The following is a 23,699-nucleotide window of genomic DNA, read 5'->3' as shown; positions in this document are numbered from 1 at the left end:
CCTGGGCGCTGTCCCCCAGCTCTTCAGCTGTAGACCCGCACTCTACCACCTGAGCCTCAGCCCTACTTCCAGCTTTTTCTGCTTATGTGGTGCTGAGGAATCGAACCGAGGGCCTCATGCATGCAAGGCAACCACTCTACCACTGAGCCACCTTCCTAGTTCCATAATGATAGTAATGGATTGCTATGTTCTGAATGAGCAAAACACGAGTACATGCATGCATATAAGCATACATACATACATACCTACAAACAACTAAAAGTTTATAGAAGGATATTTACGTACTCTCAAAGTATCTCTCCACAAAATGCTTAAATTACAATAGAAAGTAATTTTACAATATAGAAGCCTGGCAGACATCACTGTAATCAACTGAACAAAAATAAACATCATCAATAATAGGGTAAGTCAAAATCATGTGCTATCAGAAAAGATGTCATTTCTATGACATTTCTGTAAAAGGCATTACCTAATCTAATCATGAGAAAATATCAGACAAACCCTAATTGAGGGACACAATAACCAACCTGTAATCTTCAAAAGAATCAAAATCATGAATGTCAAAGGAAGTTTTCCAAGAAAGTCTAAAGGAGGCTAAAGAGACTTGATAAGTAAATGCTAACTACAATTTTAAACCATATCGTTTTGCTACAAAGAACAATCCTAGAACAATTGGAAAAACCTGAATGGGATTGGTGGATTAGATGGCAGAAACATTCAATGTTAATTTCCTGATTTTGACAGATATATTGCAGTTAGGTGAAAAAATGTCCTTGATTGTAAGAAATATACTCAAAAGTACTCAGGGAGATAGGGCATTAGTTCAAGAACTTAATCCTAAAATGGTTCAAGAAAAATTCTTTTTATTGTACTTACAATTTCTATACCTATTTGGGGCTGTTTCAAAAAATTTATTTTTTAAGTTTATGTATAAGGCTGAGGGAACTTGCATAAGGCCCTGAAGTTTAACACCCAGGACAATAAAATAAATATATGTATAAACAAACATAATGAAGTCATATACAATGTAGTTTTAAAAAGAAAAACGTAACATATAGTATGTGAGGAAGAGATCCATCGTAACATCCATAGAAGGTAGGCATATGTCAGTCCTCAAAGCATCCTCAAGCTACATGGTCTATCCAGCTGAGTCTCCAAAAGAACAGTCCCACACAATGGCCCCTTCCTTGGAACAATCCACTCTCTGCCATGGTCTTCTTAGAAAACATCCCTGTAACTCTAGTTATGGCATTCTACCTGCTCTTCTATCCCTTGGCAAGTTAGGGATTTTTCTACTACGTCTTCATACTTCAAAGTTACAGATTTACAGAATGTAAGTCCATAGATTATAACATCATCTAGAACTTTGGATATCTGGGAGTTTGGGGAGTTTGTTTTGGTACCGGTCCGGAGGCTTGAACTTGAGACCTGGGCACTGCCCCTATCCTTTTGTGCTCTAGGATAGTGCTCTACCGTTTGAGCCACAGCACCACTTGCAGTTTTCTGGTGGTTAATTGAAGATAAAGAGTCTCACAGACTTTCATGCCTAGGCTGGCTTTAAGTCATGATCCCCAGATCTTAGTCTTCTCAGTAGATAGGATTATAGGTGTAAACCAACAGCACTGGGCAGGTTATCTGATTTAAAGGCTGTACTAAAAAGAAAGTTTATGATTCTACTTCTATTTCTTCTATCAGAGTCAAAATTTATACTCATTTCTTCTCAGACATCCTTCTCTGAGCAAATTAAAAGTATTAAGCAGCCCACAGAGAAGAACCGTTTTCACCTCAAAATGAAGGGACCAGCTTCCCCAATGGGGACAGGAAAGGGGTAAACAGGGACTGCCCTGGGCTGGCCCGATTTGGAGAAACAGGCCTGAGCCAGAGCCCCTGGAGAACGGTCTCTGTGCAGAGTATTTACACAACAGACACCAATGGCTCCTCTGCAGCCATTACTGTCTATCAGGTAAATAACACATGTGCCAAGACACACATTTAATGAGGGAAATAATATGCCTTTATAAAAAGACTCAATCTGTATTTACCTGAGAGACCAAAGAAGCACCAAATCACCAGATTAGTGGAACCACAGAGGAGTCGTTCTGGTGTCTTGGGTAAATAGACATTTTATAGCCTCCATTACTGGAGGGGGAAGGGCAGGCAGAAGGAGGGAGTCATCCTTCAACATACACATACACAGGCCAGAGGAGCCTCAGGAATGGGGCAAGAAGAGGAGTCCGTCAGGAAACATGTAGTCTACTCCTTCTCTATCTCTCCAGCCACAAAATCTTGAAGTCTCTGAGAGTGTATGTGTTCATATCATCCTTAATTCATGTCATTAAACCAGACTAGGAGGTAGGGGTACATTCCAGAGGAAAACATTCCAGCTGACTGGAAGCATTTGAACCAGAAGCTCTAGCTTTAGTTTCCTTAGTTTCCTAGGATGAGTCCCTGGTCTGACCTTTAGTACCACAGATGCTGAGGTCAAGAAGCAACAACAAAGAACACTATACCAGCTGTCTGGAACTCACTTTGTGTTAGGTGGCTAAAAATAGCCTGGATAATCTGATGAATGCATCTGTACTGCTAGAGCACTTTCTATGAAAACCACAGACTGTCAAAGGAGAAAGAAAACCCAAAAAATGGGCTGGGAAGGTAGCTCAGTGGTAGAGTGCTTGCCTTGCATGTATGAGGCCCTGGGTTCGATTCCTCAGCACCACATAAGCAAAAAGAAAAAAGCCGGAAGTGACGCTGTGGCTCAAGTGGTAGAGCGCTAGTCTTGAGCTGAAGAGCTGAGGGACAGCGCCCAGGCCCAGAGTTCAGGCCCCACGACCAGACCCAAAAAAAAAACAAAACCCAAAAAGTGTTCAGCTCAAGCCGGGCGCTGGTGACTCACGCCTGTAATCCTAGCTACATAGGAGGCTGAGATCTGAGGATCTCGGTTCAAAGCCAGCCCGGGCAGGAGAGACCGTCAGACTCCAATCTCCAATAAACCACCAGAAAACCAGAAGTGGCGCTGTAGCTCAAGTGGTAGAACGCTCGCCTTGAGCTGAAGAGCTGCAGGACAGCGCCCAGGCCCAGAGTTCAAGCCCCATGACCGACCAAAAAAAAAAAAGAAAAGAAAAAAGAAAGTGTTCAGCTCTTTGGGGTTCTATTATCCTCTACCATGTTTGATGACCCACATTTCACACTTGACTGATTACCCCATCAGCCACAGGGCTAACCATGCCTATCAATTTCAATCGCCTAAATCACCCAAATTTGTTTTCATAGTATTTTACTTTATATTTTAAAAAGAAAACCAGGGCTGGGAATGGTTCAAGTCCTAGAGCAATGCCTGCATAGCAAGTAGGAAGTCCTAAGTTCAACAACTAGTACTGTTACCTCCCCTCAAAAAAAAAAAATGTCAGGCACTGGTGGCTCATACTTGTAATCTTAGCTACTCAGGAGGCTGAGACCTTAGGATTTTGGTTCAAAGCCAGCCAGGCAGAAAAGTCCATAAGACTCATCTCCAATAAATTACACTCAGAAAAGGTCGGAAGTGGTACTATAGCTCAAGTGGTAGAGCACTAGCCTGGGGCACAAAGAGGCTCAGAGACAGCACCAGGCTCTGAGTTCAAGCCCCAGGACTGCCCCCGCCCTCCAAAAAAAGGAAGGAAAAAAATTTGCCAAGTATTGCCCTAAGCTACATGGGAGGCTAAGATTAGAAGGATCATAGTTCCAGTCCATCCTAGTAAGAAAGGCCCACAAGACTATCTCAATGCATTATGACACACACTTGGTATTCTAGTTATGACCTAAAGCCTAAAATAGGTAGACTGCACTCCAGGTACACACCTGGGCAGGAAGCATGACCCTATCTAAAAAATAACCAGTGCAAAAAAGGCCTGGAGGCTGGGTGCTGGTGGCTCATGCCTGTAATCCTAACCACACAGAAGGCTGAGGAGATCTGAGATCACAGTCTGAAGACAGCCCAGGCAGAAAACTCTTATGATACTCTACTTACCTCCAATTAACCAGCAAAAAGCTAGATGTGAAAGTGAGATTTAAGTGCCAGCGTTATGGGTTTTTTTGTTATTGTTATTGCTGGTGGTGGTATTTTTGCTTTGGGATTTTCTTTAAGGGGTGGGACAAAGGGGGTACCCAGAAAGGGAGGGAGGGAGGAGTGAACAAATGCAGTCATGCTATTCAATATACACTATGTAGAAAATGAACTATGTGGGGCTGGGAAGTTGGCTCAGTGGTAGAGCGCTTGCCTTGCATGCCTGAGGCCCTGGGTTCGATTCCCAGCACCACATAAGCAAAAAGAAAAAAGCCAGAAGTGGCGCTGTGGCTCAAGTGGTAGAGCACTAGCCTTGAGCTGAAGAGTTGAGGGACAGCGCCCAGGCCCAGAGTTCAGGCCCCACGACCGGACCCAAAAAAAGAAAAGAAAATGAACTATGTAACTTAAGGGCAGGGATGGGAGGAAAAACTGGGGGAAAGTGAAAGAAGTGGTGACATTGTCCAAAAAAAGAAATGTACTCATTACCTGACTTATGAAATGGGAACCCCTCTGTATAACACCTTAATAAAAACAGTGAATTTAAAAAAAAAAAAGAGTGCCATCCTTTTGAGGGGGGAAAATGAGAGTATAAGGACCTGACTTCTAATCTCAGTACTGGAACAAAAAAAGGCCTAGAGGTGTGGTCCAGTAGCAAATCACCTGCTTAGCAAACATAAGGCCCCTACTTAGTTCAAACCCCAGTAAAGCCAAATACACTTGGAAAAAAAAAAAAAAAAACCCAGAGCACAAAAAAACAAGGAGTGCCTTGAATTAAAATGGCAGTACAGGGGCTAGGAAGGTGGCTCAGTGGTAGAGCGCTTGCCTTGCAGGTATGAGGCCCTGGATTCGATTCCTCAGCACCACTTAAGCAAAAAGAAAAAGCCGGAAGTGGCGCTGTGGCTCAAGTGGTAGAGCGCTAGCCTTGAGCTGAAGAGCTGAGGGACAGCGCTCAGGCCCAGAGTTCAGGCCCCACGACCGGACGCAAAAAAAAAAAAAAAAAAAAAAGGCAGTACAATTGGACGCTGGTAGCTCATGCCTGTAATTCTAGCTACTCAGGAAGCTAAGATATGAGGATCCTGGTTCAAAGCCAGCCCAGGAAAGAAGTCCCTGATACTTGTCCAATTAACCACCAGAAAAGTGGCACTGTGGCTCACAGTGGTAGGTCACTAGTCTTGAGCAAAAGAGCTTAGGAACTGTGCCCAGATACTGACTTCAAGCCCCACTACTGACCAAAATAATTAATAATAATAACAGTAATAAATGACAATACAAGAAACTCAACTCTCTTTTCCAAATACTATTCCAAAGGTCCAAATCTTCTCATCCTACAGAGTGTAAAACTGATAGAGGCAGATTCAGCTCTTGTTCAAGTTCCCAAATGTGACTTTAACAAATCTGGACCCTGCACTGTGGCTCAAGTGGTAGAGTACTAGCTAGCCTTGAGCTGAAGACCTGAGGGACAGCACCCAGGCCCAGAGTTTAACCCCCAGGACCAACAACAACAACCAAAAAAAGATAACAAATCTGGACCCTGGCAAATGCTACCACTTCCTTCAAATTCCAGTTTAAATCTCCCTTTCAGTAGCTTTTCTCTGGTAAAATAAAGTTAATTGCTTAAGTGTGACAATAACACAGTTCATTCTTTGGTGATACTGCGGACTTGAGGCCTTGAACTTGCTGGGCAGTGCTTTGCCACTTGAGCCACATCTTCAAGCTTTTTTTTTACACTGATTGTTTTTGAGGTAGGCTTTCAATTTTATGTCAGCAACATATGAGTTTTAAAGCCTGAGAAACACTGAGCTAGATTCTTAAAAGTCAAGGGCTGTGTTTTGTTCATTTTTGCACTCCCAGCACCTAACACAGAGCCAGACACCAAGTGTGAATAAAGATTTGCTGAATGAATTTATATGCCCAAAGTCATGATATCAACTGCTCTAGAGTTAAAACATGCCAGAACAGACAACAGCCCAAGCACCAAACAAAGCTTCTCTTCTTTCTTTCACCCAGTCCATTCAATTTTCTCACTGTGTGTGTGTGTGTGTGTGTGTGTGTGTGTGTGTGTGTGTGTGAGAGAGAGAGAGAGAGAGAGAGAGAGAGAGAGAGAGAGAGAGAGAGAGAGAGAGAAATTGCCTTGATGCCGGAATACCATTAAAAGGATTAATTTAGGGACCAGTGTTTGGACTGTCACATCCAATCACTACCCACAGATCTACAGCTTCCCAAATCAGGCTCATGCAAAGAGGAATCAATTGCAAGGACACAGGGTCTGAACAGGCATACTAATGGCCTTCTGAGGTGCCAGCGGCCAGCTTTGACACTCCCATAAATTATCTGCCTTTTGATTTTACCTGTAGCTGTGGGGCACAAGGCATAATTTTGAACATATCAAAGCAATCCCTTGTAACCTAAGGCTCTCTAAGGAGAGTCCCCCAATGGAGGAAAGGCTAAAAACAACAACCCAAAGGGATTCTGCTTTCCAACAGGTTTGGTCAAAACAGTCATCAGTTAAAACCCAAAAGAACCCAAATGAATAAAATAAAATCCAAATCACACCCACTAGATCTGGACAAGGCATGCACCACACTGCAGATCTGCAATGACTATGCATCTCTCTCACTCAAAGGAAACAAAATCACAGCAATCAACTAACAATTTCATCTGGGGGCAAGTCTGTACTAGCTTTGTCAGTATTCACAGTGTGACCCCTTGAGTAACTCACTAATAACCAACCTTCTTGGGCCTCAGTTTTCTCACAGTAGCAAGGAAACAAATACTGACTGCCTGAACAATTTCCCAGAGTGGTGATGAAAAGAAAAAACATTCAAGAGGCATTTTACAATGATGTGTGGCCACAAAGTTGGCAATGTTAATAAATGATCTCAGAAAGCCAGGGACTGGTAACATGTTGGTGGATTTCTACTGAGAAGCTGTTTACTCAATTTGTTTTACAGACAATATTGGAATTACTATCTATCCTGAGAAATAGAACTCTTGCTGAATATGAATTTTCCATTACAAAAAGCAGCACCTTGCCGTGGTTACAACTAAGCTAAAGACCAGTTCACCCAACTACTGTGCTTGTAATTCTAGCTACTCAGTGGCTGAGACCTGAGGATCACAGTTCAAAGCCAGGGGACAGGAAAGTCTATGAGACAATTCAAATTAACCACTAAAGCCAGAAGGGGAAGCTATGGCTCAAGTGGTGCAGCACTAGCCTTGAGATCTGACACACTCACTCACTCACTCACACACACACACACACACACACACACACACACACACACACACACACAAATCATCAAGACACTATGCTAAAAGCTTTACATACATTATTAAAGCCTTTAACTAATCCTATTAAGTCTCATATCATAGGAAAGGGAAGTCCAGAGACTGTTCAAAATCATAAAAACACTACTACCAGAAACCTATAAGCTTCGCTCATTCACTCCAAGTACACTGGGCACATAGGAGGAAGAAGGCAAAAGGAGAGTACACTCAATACTTTATTTAGTGCTGTGCCTCACACATACCATCTGCCTGAACTGGGAGGCATTTCCAAAGCTGAGCAATGGTCATCATCAGTTTGCTATAAGCAAGGAAATACTGAGTAGAATTACATAAGACAATTTCCTGGAAAGCTTAAGGAAAGTCCAAGAGGTTCAAAGCAAATGGCATTATACTAGGAGCTCTAAAATCAAAATTACTTTCAGGATTCCATTTATTCCATACTTCCTTCAATAAAAAAGAGTCCTCCAGCTGGGCACCAGTGGCTCATGCTTGTAAATCCTAGCTACTCAGGAGACTGAGATCTGAGAATTTAGGTTCAAAGCCAGTCTGGGCAGGAAAGTCTGTGAGACTCCAATTAATCTCCAATTAACTACCAGAGAACCAGAAGTGGCTCTGTGGCTCAAAGTGGTAGAGCACCAGCCTTGTGTGAAAAAGCTCAGGGACAGCACCCAGGCCCTAAGTTCAAGCCCCACAAACAAACAAACAAAAAAAAAAAAAAAAAAGAAAAGAAAAGAAAAAAAAGTATTCTCCAAACCTTTTAATTCTACATTTTCTTTTCTTGTCGTTGTTTCCTAGTCTGTGAAAAGCAAGTTAATATTTAAAAAAAAAGTCCTTGACTAAGAAGTTAAAAGAACCAATAGAGAGAGGTATGTAAAATTCAATTACACTTAGTTTTTTGGCATTTGTTTTTTCTGGCAGTATTGGGGCTTGAACTCAGGACCTCTTCATGTTTGCAGGTGTTCTACCACATGAGCCCTTATACTTAGCCCTCAGCCCTTATACTTAGTTTTTAAGAATCAAATCGTGCTACGAAGGTAGAAATGTACACTATGCTACCCATGTAACTGCCACAGCCTTCTTACTGGTCTCTGCTTCCATAATTACCTGAATTCTTCAATCTAGACTTTATACTGGCATTAAAATAAAACTTTCTACAGCACAAATGTAATGTCAAATTTGTTGCTTATAACTTTTTTTTTTTGGGGGGGGGGTCCAGTCATGGGGCCTGAACTCTGGTCCTGGGCGCTGTCCCTCAGCTCATCAGCTCAAGGCTAGCGCTCTACCACTTGAGCCACAGCGCTACTTCTGGCTTTTTTCTTTTTGATTATGTGGTGCTGATGAATTGAACCCAGGGCTTCATGATGCAAGGCAAGCGTTCTACCACTGAGCCACCTTCCCAGCCCCTGTTTTTTTGTTTTAAGACAGTGTCTCACTATGTATCCCAGGGTAGCCTCAACTCCTGCCTCAATCCTCCTGTTTTATCCTCCCTAGTGCTGGGATTACAATCATGCAACACCTCACCCATCTACTTATAACCTTCAATTTGCTTCTTGCTGTTCTTAGGTATGATCTAGGGAATCAGCAAACTGTGGTCCATGGACCAAATCCACCTGTTTCTACAAGTTTTACTGGACTATAGCTGTGTTCATTCTGTTTCATACTATGACAACAAGTTGTGTAGAATAGTTGTGACACAGAACCACAGAGTTTAAATATTTACTATTTTTTCCTTTACAGAAAAACGCTTATCTTTTTTCTTTCTCTATTCACACAACCATACTCATCTTACTCAAGCTTACTCAAGATTACTCTGCTTACCTTTCCTATTTCATTCCTCATGCCTCTTCATTTCTCACCGTACTGTCCTGCCTTCACACACACACACACACACACACACACACCCTACTGAGGCACTTTTAATAATGATAAACTTTCTTAAATTCAACACACTTGGTCCCTTCTATTTTATCTAATTCTCAGCCAAGAGGTAACTTCCTCCAAGAAGTCATCCCAGAGTCCAGAAGTCCAGGGAAAACTTCTTACTCCCAAAGAACCTACTATTCCGTTGTTACAGCACTCTTGAGAATATCAAAACTGTCTCTTTTCTATCTCTTTGCTGTCAGAGACAATAGTTGTCTTGTTCACCACTACAATTCTAAAAACTAGCAAAGTTGCTTGGCACTTAATTATTAGGCAAACAGCCTCCAAGTCCCTGGACATCAATCCTCAGAGTTAACCTTCAACTTTCATCCTCATCTCTTACTCTAGGGTAACTTTCAATAGGTTTGAGAACATACTGCCTTATCAAAAGTGGCTATATGGAGATGGTATATATGGTATCTAGCTATCTAGCTATCTATCTGGAGTCCTATCCAGGACAAGGAGGACATAAAGCTAACAATATTCAGAGCCCATATATATGATATATATAGACATATATGATATAGAGATACCATAGACCATATATGTGATATATATATACCATATACATAGATAACATATGCCATCCATCCATCCATCCATCTATCTATAGAGACACAAAAACAAATGTAGTCTGTACCCACCCCCATCCCATACCCACCAACCCCAAATACTCAGAAAAGGCCAAATAGAACCATGCAACAGGATTCTCACCTCTCCTTACTTCGAAGATGCCAAGACTGGCAGCTGGGGATGCTGAAGGTTCTGCAAGAGCCGGAAAGCCCCAATGCTGTGGACAAACACACATCTCTGCAACAAGTCTACCTCAATACAAAGGATCAAATCCCCACTAAGAATCAAAATATACCTTAAACTACTAATCTCACTAACATCTACTAACCCTACAAAACTTTCAAAAGTTACTAATACTACATTTGGCTTCTGGATGATGAATTTCATATTCTCTGGTAGTACATTTAGAAAGATGGTCATGAAGTAGTGAATAATTTGAAGTCTTGTCCAGGACAAGGAGGATATAAAGCTAACAATATTCAGAGCCCAGGAACAAATGAACCAGAACTGAGGGAGGGGTTGGTTACTACAAATCCACATGTCACTGCAAATAGACACACAAAGCAGGAAATATTTTCAAGAAACTTCTAAGTCTGCCTCAAGTTCTAAAAACGTCAAAGTAACCAGTCTCAAATTAAAACATCAAGGGATACCTATTGTATTTATCACCTAATTAAGATCTTCAAAAGGACCCAAACTGCCCTTCGCACAAAGAAATAACTATGATCAATTGATCAATAATTTATATACACACACACACACACACACACACATATGCCCCATACACATTTAAGACTTAACTCATATCCCCTGGGGAAAATGCCACTTACCAATTTGCTTTACCACAGAGAAAACACTTTTCAAAATGGAATGGAATAAAAGCACTTTTATTTGGAAATTTCAAGTTGGAGGGAGAGCTCTTAGCCAAGCTATATGACCTAGCAAGCTGATTATTTACAGGATCTTTGGGCAGGAATTGTTAATGAGCTTTTAATTTGGAGTGCTTAAGTTGCCAAAGTGCTCTGAGCTCCAATGAAGCACCACAGAATCCATAAAGGAAACCTTATCAATCACTTCCCGGCAGTTCCATTCCCTACCCCCACTCTCTACCTCCAGCCCAAAGGCAGCCAAGTGGGTTTCTAACCAAGATCACAGACTCACATTAGTCGAGTCACACTTGAAGTCCCTGTTTATAAATTGGCTTTTAAGTGGTAGGGGATTCAGGTATAATACACTTATGCTCCAAGAACGAGCACACTAAAACAAGGTATGCTGTGTATGATGAAGTTAGAATAAAGCAGCATTTGATGAAGCCAATTTCTGGCAGAAACTCTACAATCAAAAATCATTCAGCCAATCACAGCCTACTGTAGTCAAATAGAGTATAGTCTAGCCAATGGGATCCATGCTTTGCTGACACTACACTGGAAAACGGATGAAATACCTAAAAAGAGCAAATACCAAAGAAATGGCCAAAGAATTCTAGCCAAAGACAATGATGAGCACTATTCCAGCCCTAAAGCCAAACCTCCACATCCTCAACGAAGGGATCTGTATCCTCCATCTTCCAAGTTAACACAGAACAATCACAGTCAAGCCTCAACTCACATTCATTCATTTTTGTATTGTTTTAAGAAAACACCTGTTGCTGGACCACTTATAGTAAAGGCAAACAAAAAGCTTGCCAGGCTAGGCCTCTCTTTTACTCTTTCCACCATTACTACTACAACTTCATATTTACAGAGGGAAATTGCTAACCTTCTGTGCGTGTGTCCAGGATGAGGGAAAGGGGTCGTGGTCTATTATCTACTATCTCCTTGCCTCTGTTTCTAGTTTTGGCTAAACCTCTTAATCCCAGCTAACAAGTCAACCCCCTTAAACAACTCATTCAATCTTCTATTAAAGCACTGCCCCGCTACCCCCTTTCCTTCCCTTCTCCTACCCCCCCACCACCCCCCCACCTCGCTTCTCCAAAATGTTACTCAGATCATGCACCTAGGGTGAACCCAATACACCCCCAGGCTGCACACATCGCGCGCCACGACCCACATGCCGCATGCATTACACCAGGGCCCAAGCTAAGGGCCTCTCCGCATCACCCACCCCAGGGTGTTGCCCCCAACTCGGGCCCATCCAAGTCAAGGGAAGCGTAAGGGGAGGGGCAGGAGGCCAAGAGACCAGCCCTCCTTCCCAGGGCCGCCCCCGCCCCCCATCAGCTGCGGGAGAGGCTGTCGCCATGGCAACGCCCCCCTCCTTGGGGCCAGCGCGGCAGGCTTTCTCCAGGTGCAGGCCCCGACGTCTCCCTCGGCCTCAGCAGGCGCTCAGGGCAGTTGGCGGCGGCGGGTGCGGCCCGCGCCGAATGCGGCGCTGGCCAGGCAGGGGCAGGACCAGCTCTGCCCGCTCCCCACAGCCCGTTCCTGGCCGCCTCAACAGCAGCAGCCAGCACCACGAGTCCACAACACACCGACTCACCTCCGCGCACTCTGACCCCTACCGACGCAGTAGACGGGCGGGCGCCGTGGCCAACCGCTGAGTCCGCCGCCTCCCCTTTGACCAATGAGCTGTTGTGAGGCGGGGCTTCTTCTCCTCAAGAGCTTGTTTTCCCGTTCGCATGCGCGCTAAGGTGTGCCAAGATGGTGGCTGCCGGCTACTGGCTTTATGGGACTTGTAGTTTTGTGGGTTCACGTACTCAGAAGACAAGGGGAGGTCACTTCTGTTCAGGGAAAGGGATTAAAATCAAACACCAAAAACTCGAAGATTCCTTCAGGTCTACAGCAATTCAAGTATCCCTATCTCCTTTTCCTCACATATATACATTAAGGTGAGTATAAACTCATAAAGTAACATTGTGTTTAGGTGACACTTCCTTATGGTTCATTCATTCAAGTAATCACTATCATCTACTCTGATGAAGGCCTGGAGGAGAACTAGGAGGAAGGGAGGCGAATTAGGGTAAGAAAATTAAATGCTCAGATATCTGAAGGACCTTTCTAAGAAAGAGGCTACTGACTTATGTCCCTACATAGGAAACTTCAAGGTTGAAAGGATTTCTGGTCACAAGCTTCCAGTTTCTCCTGCCAGCTGGAGAGAACCCTTATCAAAACCAAAGATGTGTTTCTACATCTTGGTTACACTGCTCTAGGAAGCATGGATAACAAGTTATATGACCTGGGAAACCTCCATCTTAACCAAGCCAGTGATGACTTTGACAGCCTCTCAGTTGATCAGGACACATTTTACAGGCCAGTTTGAACAAGCACCTTTGCCTGTCACCTTCATATTTTCAGTTAAGACAATTGATACCATTTTGGGTCCCTCCACCTCTAAAATCTTAACATAATGGTTTCTGCCTGCGCTGGAAATGCCTGATAATCCCCATATCAGAAAATGCCTTTCTTAATCTCATTCGAATAAGGGGTTAGGCAATTCCACTGTGCACCTACAGAATTGATCAAAGTGTTTTATAATTATCTATGTCCTTATCTTCTCTCCCCCCCAGGAATTTAAGCTCCTTTAGGTTAAGTATTATTTCCATATTGTTCTTGTTGTATATCAGTGATACTCAGTACATGTTAGTTATAAAAACAATCATACTATGAATGTTTGTGAACAAGGGAAGGAATAAATAGCAGCTATGACAGATATCACTCGTGTCAAAGTCAGGAAAGTGGAAGCACATCTATCTGCCTATCCCCATTTCTCAGGTCTTCCTCCTCTTGTTGTTACCTAGACATTAGACTCAGTTATTCAGTCAATATTTTTTAAATTTTTTTGCTGGTCCTGGGGCTTGAACTCAAGATTTTGATGCTATCTCTGAGCCTCTTTGTGCCAAAGCTAGCACTCTGCCACTTGAGCCACAACACCACTTCTGGATTTTTATGAGTAGTTTATTGGAGATAAGAGTCTCACAAACTTTATTGCCTGGGCTGGCTTTGAACTTCAAACTTCAAATCTCAGTTTCCCAAGTAGCTAGGATTACAGGTGTGAGCCACCAGCACCCAGCTCAGTCAATATGTATTTATAGTGTCTCTGCTACATATTAGGCATCGTTTGTTGCTGAATAAGACACACAAAACCTTTATCCTCAAGGAATTTATACTTTATAAAATTTGTAGGTAAATATTTGCAAACAATATACGTATATACCATGGGAGGAAGAACAAACAAGTAAATATAAAAATAAAATAATTCAAATAAGAGGCCATGAGTTGGCCTCACTTATCTCTGGCTTTGTTGTATCTTAAGTTCTAGCCTAAGAACAGGGCGCTGACAACATTCTTAGCTACAAGAAAGGAGTAAATTTGCCTGTCTGGATCGGAGGTCTTGTGAAGGCCCAGCCTAAACATTTTCCATGTAGCCTTTCCATGGATCCCTTGATTTCTTTCCAGAATATGCTCTTTCCTTTTTGGTGCTATAGAACTCAACCATACAGATTCCAGAACCTCATCAGGATGTAAGCTCTTTTGGGACAAAAACCAGACACATCACTCAAACAATAGAACAGTTTGAGAGCTCAGTATATACTTGGTGCCTTGCCCTGCGTCTAAGCCAGCATTTGACTCCCTAAAAACCTTGTATTTGTTTTGTGCTATTAGGCTTCCTAGAAAACAGAGCCTGAGGCAAGGCTTATATTCTTAGATTTAATTGGAAAGAACAGGCATAGGTATTAAGAGTAAAGGGAAAAGAAAAGTAAGTCAAGGAAGGAGGGAATCAAAGGACAAGGCAGCATATCACCAAGTTGTCTAGACCTTCAAAGAAAACATTTTGATGGCATTTATTTTTGGATTAGTCATTGCTAGTATATAGAACTATATCTTTGTGGGCTGGGAAGGTGGCTCAGTGGTAGAGCGCTTGCCTTGCATGCATGAGGCCCTGGGTTCGATTCCTCAGCACCACATAAGCAAAAAGAAAAAAGCTGGAAGTGGCACTGTGGCTCATAGTGGTAGAGCACTAGCCTTGAGCTAAAGAGCTGGGGGATAGCGCCCAGGCCCAGAGTTCAGGACCCACGACCCCCCCCCCCAAAATAGACCTTCAAAGAAAACACAGCTAATTTCTCTGTCATAAGGACTGAATTCTAGATAAGACTCAGAGAATGATCACATCCCAGAGACAGAGAGAAAGGAAGAGTTGGGTTACCCCAACATTCTGGTGGTCACAGGGGTGCCATATCTCACACCTGGAGCACATGGTTCATTTTAGTCTGGAAATGGTGAGAGATGTCAACACCTTTGGTATGGTCACTTGGGTCTATGGCATTCTTACTACATTGGGCATATTGAAGCAGGGCGGGGCAGGGGCGGGGAGGAACGGTGGTGGTGTTCAAAACCTAACCTAGTTGGGCCTTCACTCAAGTATATACTGAGCTCTCAAACTGTTCTATTCTTTGAATGATGTGCTTTTTTTTTTTTAATTCAAAAAGAGTTTACATACTGGTGAGGTTCTGGAACCTGTACAATTAGGTCCTAGAGCACCCAAAAGGAAATTCACATAAATTAGGGCATATGAACTAGTTTCAATGTACAAACTCAAATATGCCCTTCATACTCTCTTAGCTTCTAGATTAAGTAACTGACTAAAATGGTCACTGACAAGAGGAACCAAAGACTGGACCAAATTGATTCTGTTATCCTTCAAGCCACCAAAATAAAGAACAGGGTGGCTATCAAAGCTGGAACATTAGCCGGGCACCTGTGGCTCATGCCTGTAATCCTAGCTACTCAGGAGGCTGAAATCAAAGCCAGCCCAGGCAGGAAAGTCCATGAGACTCTTATCTCCAATAAAAACCACTAGAAAACCGGAAGTGGTGCTGTGGCTCAAGCAGTAGAGTGCCACCTTGAGCTGAAGAGCACAGGGACAACACCCAAGCCCAGAATTCAAGCCCCATGACCGACCAAAAAAATAAAAAATAAAAAAGCTGGAACATTAACCAACAATTGAAAGGAAGAAAATGCAAGACCCAAGGATACTACATGACAGCCCCAAAACTTGTCACAGTTGGGAGAACCCCAAATGGGTCTAAAATAATTTTTTGCAGGAACTGGAAAAACTGCTTCTGCTACCACTGTCGTACCTACAAGCGACATATGGCAGTATAGTATATTAGGAAGAGAAGTGTAGGCTCAGAGACAGAATACTGAGGATTGAGTTCTGGCTCTGTCTGTAACTTAGGCAAGTTGAATACTTCTCTCAGGCTCAGTTTCTTCATCTCTAGAGTGAAGATACTACTAGTACTTGTTAGAATTAAATACAAATTGCTTAGTACCTGACATAAAGAGTTCAGTAAGCAGAGACTGTTACTACCATTGTTTTTACCATTCCCTACTCTTCCTCCCACCATGACCACCCCTATCCACTGGATTGTTCTACTGCAGAGAAACAGGAGGGGCTAGCCCTTGCCTTCCTTCTTTTTCTGCTTTCTCCAGGGCTGTTCCCCACAAGCCTGAGCCATTCATCTCCCTGGTGACCTGAATCTGAACTAAGAGATAGATGTGGGGTGGCTGAGGCCAGGGTGGTAATGCGTTCCCTTATCTCTGTACCCCTCACTGGGGCCTAGTTAATTTTCCCTTTGATTTTAATATAGATTTATTGAAAGTTTCCGTTATCAAAACAAACTGCAGCAGCAAATTGGTGTTCTTTGTAGGCCTACAAGTGCCTATAAAGCTGCCATGTTCGGGAACGAATGGCACTCTCCAGGAGGTCAGTCATGGCAACAGGAAGTCCCTGGGGACACACACACTGCAGTTTAATATTTTTCTTATTAGCCTTTTTCTTCTTGGCTATCTAAGCCTTCCCCTTTAAATCGGAAATCAAATGGAGCCACCTGCCCAGAGACACTGTCTTTCCTAAGCTGCTCCACTCTCTACTTACTCTCTGTCCCTTCTCTAGTCCTAACCTCCTGGTATGAAAACCTCTGACTTCACCGTCCTTTACCCACTGCCTCATCGAGAATTATGATCCATCTGACCCACAAGTGTGTCTCCCAAATGGCATGTATCTGTCTGATTTACCTTGTTCCACCTGTACAAGGTCTACACTGGGCTACCCATACTTAGAGGCAAAGAATCCTGAGAAAAGATGGGGGATGAAGGCTTCTTCCAGATCTCAAAAAGGAAGGAAAAGCACAGTTTGAAAGCCAAGGAGTTGCTGTTTCTGTCAACATCTACTAGACTCAACAGAAGCCAAAAAGAAATGATGATCCTAGAAAGTGGGAAAGTTGTCCTACCAGCACAAAATTGTCAGATTTCATTCTCATATTCTACTGCTACCATTATGGTCTCCTCTCTCAATCCCAGCTTGATTTTTAAACCCTTACTCTCTGTCTTCAATCTGTCTCTCTAAGGTCTACCTCTAGTGCCCCAGTGGCTCCCATAGCTTAAACAACTGTCACCTGTAGAGTCTGGAATCAGTTCTGCTTTAGAAGGATCTCCATGGGCTGGTCATCTTAAGGGCACCAATGATCTCTTCTGGGTCTGAAATACTACTGAGTACTACTACTGAGTACTACTACTACATGCCACATCCCAATTCTCAATGCCCTCACTTTATTCTTTTTTTTTTTTTTTGTCGGTCGTGGGGCTTGAACTCTGGGCCTGGGCGCTGTCCCTCAGCTCTTCAGCTCAAGGCGAGCACTCTACCACTTGAGCTACAGCACCACTTCCGGTTTTCTGGTGGTTTATTGGAGATAGGAGTCTCATGGTCTCTCCTGCCCAGGCTGGCTTTGAACCGCAATCCTCAGATCTCAGCCTCCTGAGTAGCTAGGATTACAGGCGTGAGCCACCAGCGCCCGGCTTCTCACTTTATTCTTAAACTGTCTCTGCTGGCAGCAAGGGCTGCTTCCAAAGAGCTATGATTGTTACCCAGGGTCCTGAGATCTACAGCCTAGAATAGTAAAAGGTGCTGAGCTTTGAACACAAACATCAAGGATTGAAGTTCTGGCTCTGATATACTAATTCCATGACTTGGGAACATATTTGTGGTCTCCTGACATCTTGGGCCACCTTGTAATAAAATGATTGGCCTCTGTATCTCTCTCCTGAAATATTCTGAGACCCTCAAGGAAAGAGACTGTGTCCTCATTGTCATTGTATTCCATTTGCATTATATTTGATGAATATGTCATCTTCTCTAAGTCTTCTTCCTCCATTATAAATGGAAATCATACCGGTGACTCCAGTGTAGTTAAGAAAGGATTGCTTGCAATGTCCACTCAACATAAGTACTTAGTAAGTTTAGTGTCTGCCATCAGTTTTCCCTTAAGACAGGTCATCAGCACCTGAACTACTACCTTTTACCTGTTCTTATCACAGTGTCAAGCTCCTGTTGCCTACCTGAAATTTTTTTACCACTGATCAGTGCCAGTATTTACATGGCTCTCTCATTTTCCCAAACCTATTTATGATGATTATTCTTCTGACTTATAGATACCTTTTTAGAAGGAACTCCTTTGCTTTCAAACTGCTTTTCTTCCCTTTTGGGGCACCTGAGTCTAAGGCCTCCCCTCTTTTCTAGGGAACTTGCCTTTGAGCAGTTGGGTAGCCCAAGCAGACTTTGTACAGATGGTGTAGAATTGTGGGATTCATACTATTTGCAAGGCACACTGTTGGATCAGGTGACTCATGATGCTCTCTGGGACAGTGGGCAAGTGGGGATGGGGGGCATGGAGTCAGAGAATTTCAGACAAGGAGGCTAAGGCTTAAGAAGGGACAGAGTAGATGGAGAGTGGAACCCACAGCTGTGTTGTTTGGACTCTCCACTTAGTCCTTTCTCTTTTCATTGTATACATCTACTACCATCAAGATAGCCAAGATATAGGGTAAGTTCACTTGAGAACCAGTATGCTGAACCAGAGGTGTGATTTTCTTTCAACCTGTAGTCCCACTATAGAAACTGGAGTAATGTTGGGCTCCTCTCTCCTCTGCTATAGATTCTTACCCACTTCCTCACTCTCACTCTTGCTCTTGCTCTAGCTCTGCTGGCCTTTCCTGCAATATAGTATGCATTCTTTTATCACATGCTTCTATTCAAGACATACTGATTATCTACCTGATCCAGTCCTAGGCTTGTTAGGCATTGTCACACCTAATCCTCACAAAATAGTCCTAAAATAAAGCTAAAATTGTGTTTTCCATGTAAAGCAGGAGATTTAAATAAAGATGTTGGATCAGGGGAGGTTGCCTAATTCTCCCACAATGGAGGATATCCGAAGCCTCCAAGACATCTCCAGGAACCCCAGTTCACTTCTCCCAGGTCATAACTAAGTGTATACTTTTAAGCGCGTACTTTTTTTTTTTTTTGTCGGTCATGGGGTTTGAACTCTGGGCCTGGATGCTGTCCCTCAGCTCTTCAGCTCAAGGCTAGCTTCCTACCACTTGAGCCACAGTGCTACTTCCTGTTTTCTGAGTGGTTTATTGGAGATAAGAGTCTCACAGACTTTCCTGCCCAGGCTGGCTTTGAACCTTGATCCTCAGATCTCAGTCTCCTGAGTAGCTAGGATTACAGGCATGAGCCACCGACACCTGGCTAAGTGTATACTTTTTTCAAGATTCAAAATAAAATTCTTTGAGATGCTTTGTGGTGGGCTCCATGGGAGCACAGAAAAGGGATGTGAACAATAGATGTAATCGCTGCCCTCAGAGAGCTTAAACTCTAATGAGGAAAACATAACAGTAATCATTGTCCCAGGTACTGGTGGTTCATGCCTATTATCCTACCTGCTCAGGAGGCTGAGATCTGAGGATCTCAGTTCAAAGCCAGCCCAGGCAGAAAAGTCCCCATGAGACTCTTATCTCCAATTAACCACTTCAGAAACCAATAGGTGAGGTTGTGGCTCAAAGTGGTAGAGTGCTAGCCTTGAACAAAAGAGCTTAGAGATAGTACCCAGGCCTGAGTTCAAGCACCATGATGACAGAAGAAATCAAGACAGAAAGAAAGACAGAAAGAAAGACAGAAAGAAAGACAGAAAGAAAGACAGAAAGAAAGACAGAAAGAAAGAAAGAAAGAAAGAAAGAAAGAAAGAAAGAAAGGAAGGAAGGAAGGAAGGAAGGAAGGAAGGAAGGAAGGAAGGAAGGAAGGAAGGAGAAAAAGAAAAATAAATCATTGTCATTCAGAGTGATAACTATGATTCTAAAACCACTTGTGAAAGAGAGAGCAAGCAAGAAAGAAAAAGAGGAAGAGAGAGAAAGAGAGAGAGAGTTTCAGAGCTTCAGTGAAGATTTGAAGATGAGACATCTAGCACAGCTTGGAAAGACTTCCCACAAATGTGAAGTCTAGTCTTGAAAGTTGAATAATGTCCCAGAACAAGAGAAGAAAAGAGTGAAGAGGGCAGAGCATTCCTAGCAATGCCAAAAGAATGGCTTCTATGAGGATAACAAGAAACAGGAAGGTAAATGCAACTATAGTTCAAGTGGTAATGCGCTCACCTTTAGCAAAAAAAAAAAAAAAAAGCTAAGAAATAGCACCTGGGACACGAGTTCAAGCCCCTGCACCAGCACACACACACACACACACACACACACACACACACACACACACGAGAGAGAGAGAGAGAGAGAGAGAGAGAGAGAGAGAGAGAGAGAGAGAGAGAGAGAGGAGGGGGGGGAGAAAAGAAACCATATGATTGGAACCGAGTATGTGATAAAGTGAGTTGGTAGGCAAGAGTTAGATCATGAGAATCTTCTAAAGCCTCTCTCCAACCCCAGGCCCAAACAATTCTCCTACCTACGTGTCTTTCATAGCTGGGACTACAAGTGCCCACCAATGTATAAAGCCTTCTTAAAGAGTTTGGATTTGATCTTTGGCCAATGAAGGGTTTTAAGCCATGCAGTATCTAAGTCACTCATGTCAGAGCAATGCGTCTCAAACTTTATTAATATGTATGTATTTCAATCACCTTGTTAGAATGCCAGTGTATCGGGTCTAGAACAAGCCTCAAATTCTGCATTTCTGACTAGTTCCCTGATGAGTCTGGTGCTGCTGATCCTCAGTCCACACCTAGCATAGCAAGGTTTTAGATGGTTCTGCATCTCTGGCCCATCTTCCTCAAATGCGTTCAGTCACATCAGCAGGCATAGAGCATTTTTCTTGCCTCTTAGTTTGGCCCCAGGCTACTGAGGCTCTTTTATTTAACATCTATATTTGAGAAGTTGCTTATTGAATATTTATTCCATATCTAGCCAAGTGTCAGGTAAAAAATGAGGGCAGAGGCCCGAGAAAGACAAAAACCAAGACATTTTCCTTCCCAGAAGTGTTTGGTGTCACCTAGGAAGGGGCAGCTTTTCCCAGGCTGCCCTCTGCCAGCCCTGTCATAAACATGCTAAATGAGGCCTGTCTCACAGTGCTCCCTGGGGCCTGGCAGCTACTGCAGCCCCATCCAGAGATGAGCCTGTTTTATCCCTAACTGTTGTCTCTGACCTCTAAATCAATTCCCTCTCTGATTCAAAACCTCAGTTCTCCTCTACCCTCCTCCCCATTCCAAGCTAGGTCAATTTGTAAAACCAGAGGCAGCGAACTGTGACAGAGTAGGAACACAGGCTCTGAAATCAGACTGCCTGGGTTCATAGCCTAACCCCATGACTTCTTATTTGGGTGAACTTGGACAAGTGGCTTAACTTCTCTAAGCTTCAGTTTTCTCATCTGTAAACTGGGGGTAATAAGTTGGCCTGTATCTTGGGACTATTGTGAGGATCAGCTGTGACAGTCATATAGTATCAAACACCTTTTTGAAACATTTGAATGCTCAATGAATATCTACTGATTTTATAAACAGGAAAAGCTGTATGTATAGAAGTTTATCAAAGCCCTTTGAAAGCCACTGTCATCGCTCATATACAACCATAGCTTTCCCTGCTTACATCATCTCCTCCCTAGTGCTGGAAGAAGCAGAATAAAGCTGTAGATGCTCAGCTGAGAAGCCTGCTAGATGAAGCTGGCAACTTTTAGGGAGCACAGGGTTTCGGTCTACTTAAGCTGAGGCTCAGTGTAGAGGGGGCTGCTTCATAAATCCCGTTCTACCTCAAACCCATCCCCACTGTGTCCCCTGTCCAGGGTCACCCAGGCTACCCCTCCTTCTGGCTGCAGCGAGAGGCAGCCTCAATCATTCATCTTAATGTCTCTATTAAGCAGGGTTATGACCAGGACGAGACAAGAAACAAGGTCTTTTAGTGTAAAAACACAGTTCCCAGGGCTCGGCCCCAAGGGACTCCCCCTCAGCAACTGCTGCTTGCCTCAGGACTACTGCTTGCAGGAGCGGACTGGGGTTCCAAATCAGGCTGGGTGATTCTACTCTGAGTACTCCCTATCCCTTCCTCTTCCTTCCCCTAAACCTTCTAAAGACCTGCCTGTTAGCATTCATTTCCAAAGGAGAAGAACAATGACTTGGCATTGGGTAGAAGCCATGGGGGCCTTAAGGCTCTCTTCATGGTAGGCTGGCACCTGGCTTGGCACCACTATGCTTTCAACCATCCCACCTCTCACCAATAATGTGGAGGCGACTGCAGCCTGGGCTCCATAAGGCCAAAAGAGTCTACTCACAGAGTATTTCTCATTAAAGAGCCAAGGAGGGAACACTTAACAAGGCTCTACCACCAGGCCCCAACATTCATAGTAGAGAAGGCTTCAAGGCTCTCATTGGAGTTAGCACATGCTCAGACCCAGACCTAGCCACTAGGGAGGTAGCCATCCATTCAGAAGCCCAGCAATGACTGATGTTCACCTACATCCCTATGTGGTAAGATTTGTGGACAGCAGCAGGTACAGCTCCTCACTGGGGACATGAGCCGAGGCTTCTGGAAAGCCAGAATGAAAAGGTAATAACCCAGAATATGTCTCGGAGGGGACCATGTGTACAGGTTCATACCTTCAGAGGCATGAAAAAGGTCACAGATAACTGCCCCTGAAGGTCAGTAATGTTACCATTGGGACACGAACCTTTTAACTAACTTGTATGGAACAATATGGACTTGGAACACACATAGAGAAAGGAAGAATAGATCATTCCCACAGTTTGCTAACATCTGTCCAGCTAATCCTCAAATCACTGACTTGTATTTCCCAATATGCTGCTATCCCTCTTTATCAAGGTTCATTCTAGTGATTGGGTGTGGTGGTACATGGCTATAATCCCAGCATTCAGGAAGATTTCAAGTTCAAGGCCTGACTGGGCTACATGGTGAAACCTTGTCTCAAAACCAAACAACAACAGAGAATAATATTTACTGAAACCATAACCTCTTCTAAACTGGCTTCTTTGAGGCTGGCATGGGGGAAAGCTCAAGATGGGGAGCTAGGCAAAACTGAACTCATATTCTGTTTTTGCTCCTTCTAAGCAAAGTGACCCTGGCCAAATCATTGCTTTTCCCTAAGCTAGTTTCCCAGGGTCTTAAGGAGTGAATGGGACTGGGTGTGTCTGTTTAGTGTGGATCTGAAACAGTGGAAAGAGAGAAGGGATGGAGGAGAGAACTGGGAGTCTCAATCCACTTCATATACATGAAAGAAGCTTCTATATCCAGAATGCATGTGTTGTCCCCTGCCCTCCTCCCTGTAGCCAGTCAGTGGAAGAGTCTTGACTATGAAGAACTATGAGACCAGGGGGCCATGGAGGGAACACCAGAGCAGCTGAGGGCAGCACAAAGTCAGAGTGAGTTAGCACTGGTCCCAGGGGCTGCATGAGCAAGGCAGGCTTTTACACAGATATCCAGGGAACAAGAAATACCAGCAAGGATGTTGCTCCATTAATAAATAAGAAGGTGGGAAATTAATGAGGGTCTGAAAATGGCTGAGCTACTGAACTCGTTGTTTAAATCTGTTTTAACAAGAAAAATAAAGAAAAGAGATTTGGCCAATTAGGTGGTAATGAAGACATCATAGAAAAAACACCTGACAA

The 23,699-nt window shown here is 43.4% G+C and overlaps 1 protein-coding gene across 7 annotated transcripts in view; it reads right to left on the bottom strand.

The window, feature by feature from the left end:
• The window catches only part of LOC138823637 (ERI1 exoribonuclease 3), a 134,526-nt gene extending 122,172 nt beyond the window's left edge, over positions 1-12,354 (bottom strand). For 2 of the 7 annotated variants that reach the window (XM_070017067.1, XM_070017066.1), the window contains exons 1-2: positions 11,924-12,284; positions 9,962-10,037 (exon numbers count right to left, since the gene is read on the bottom strand). In XM_070017067.1, the coding sequence (XP_069873168.1) occupies positions 9,962-10,037; positions 11,924-12,058 (211 nt within the window). In that variant the 5' untranslated portion in view covers positions 12,059-12,284. The other 5 variants (XM_070017068.1, XM_070017069.1, XM_070017064.1 and 2 more) reach the window with 5 other exon arrangements.
• Between the last annotated feature and the right edge of the window lie 11,345 nt (positions 12,355-23,699).

The sequence above is a fragment of the Dipodomys merriami genome, unplaced genomic scaffold (assembly GCF_024711535.1).
Source record: "Dipodomys merriami isolate MVZ:Mamm:240054 unplaced genomic scaffold, mDipMer1.0.p SCAF_121, whole genome shotgun sequence".
NCBI lineage: Eukaryota > Metazoa > Chordata > Mammalia > Rodentia > Heteromyidae > Dipodomys > Dipodomys merriami.
Note: the sequence above shows the minus strand (reverse complement) of the source record. Positions and strands in the feature narration are given on the sequence as shown.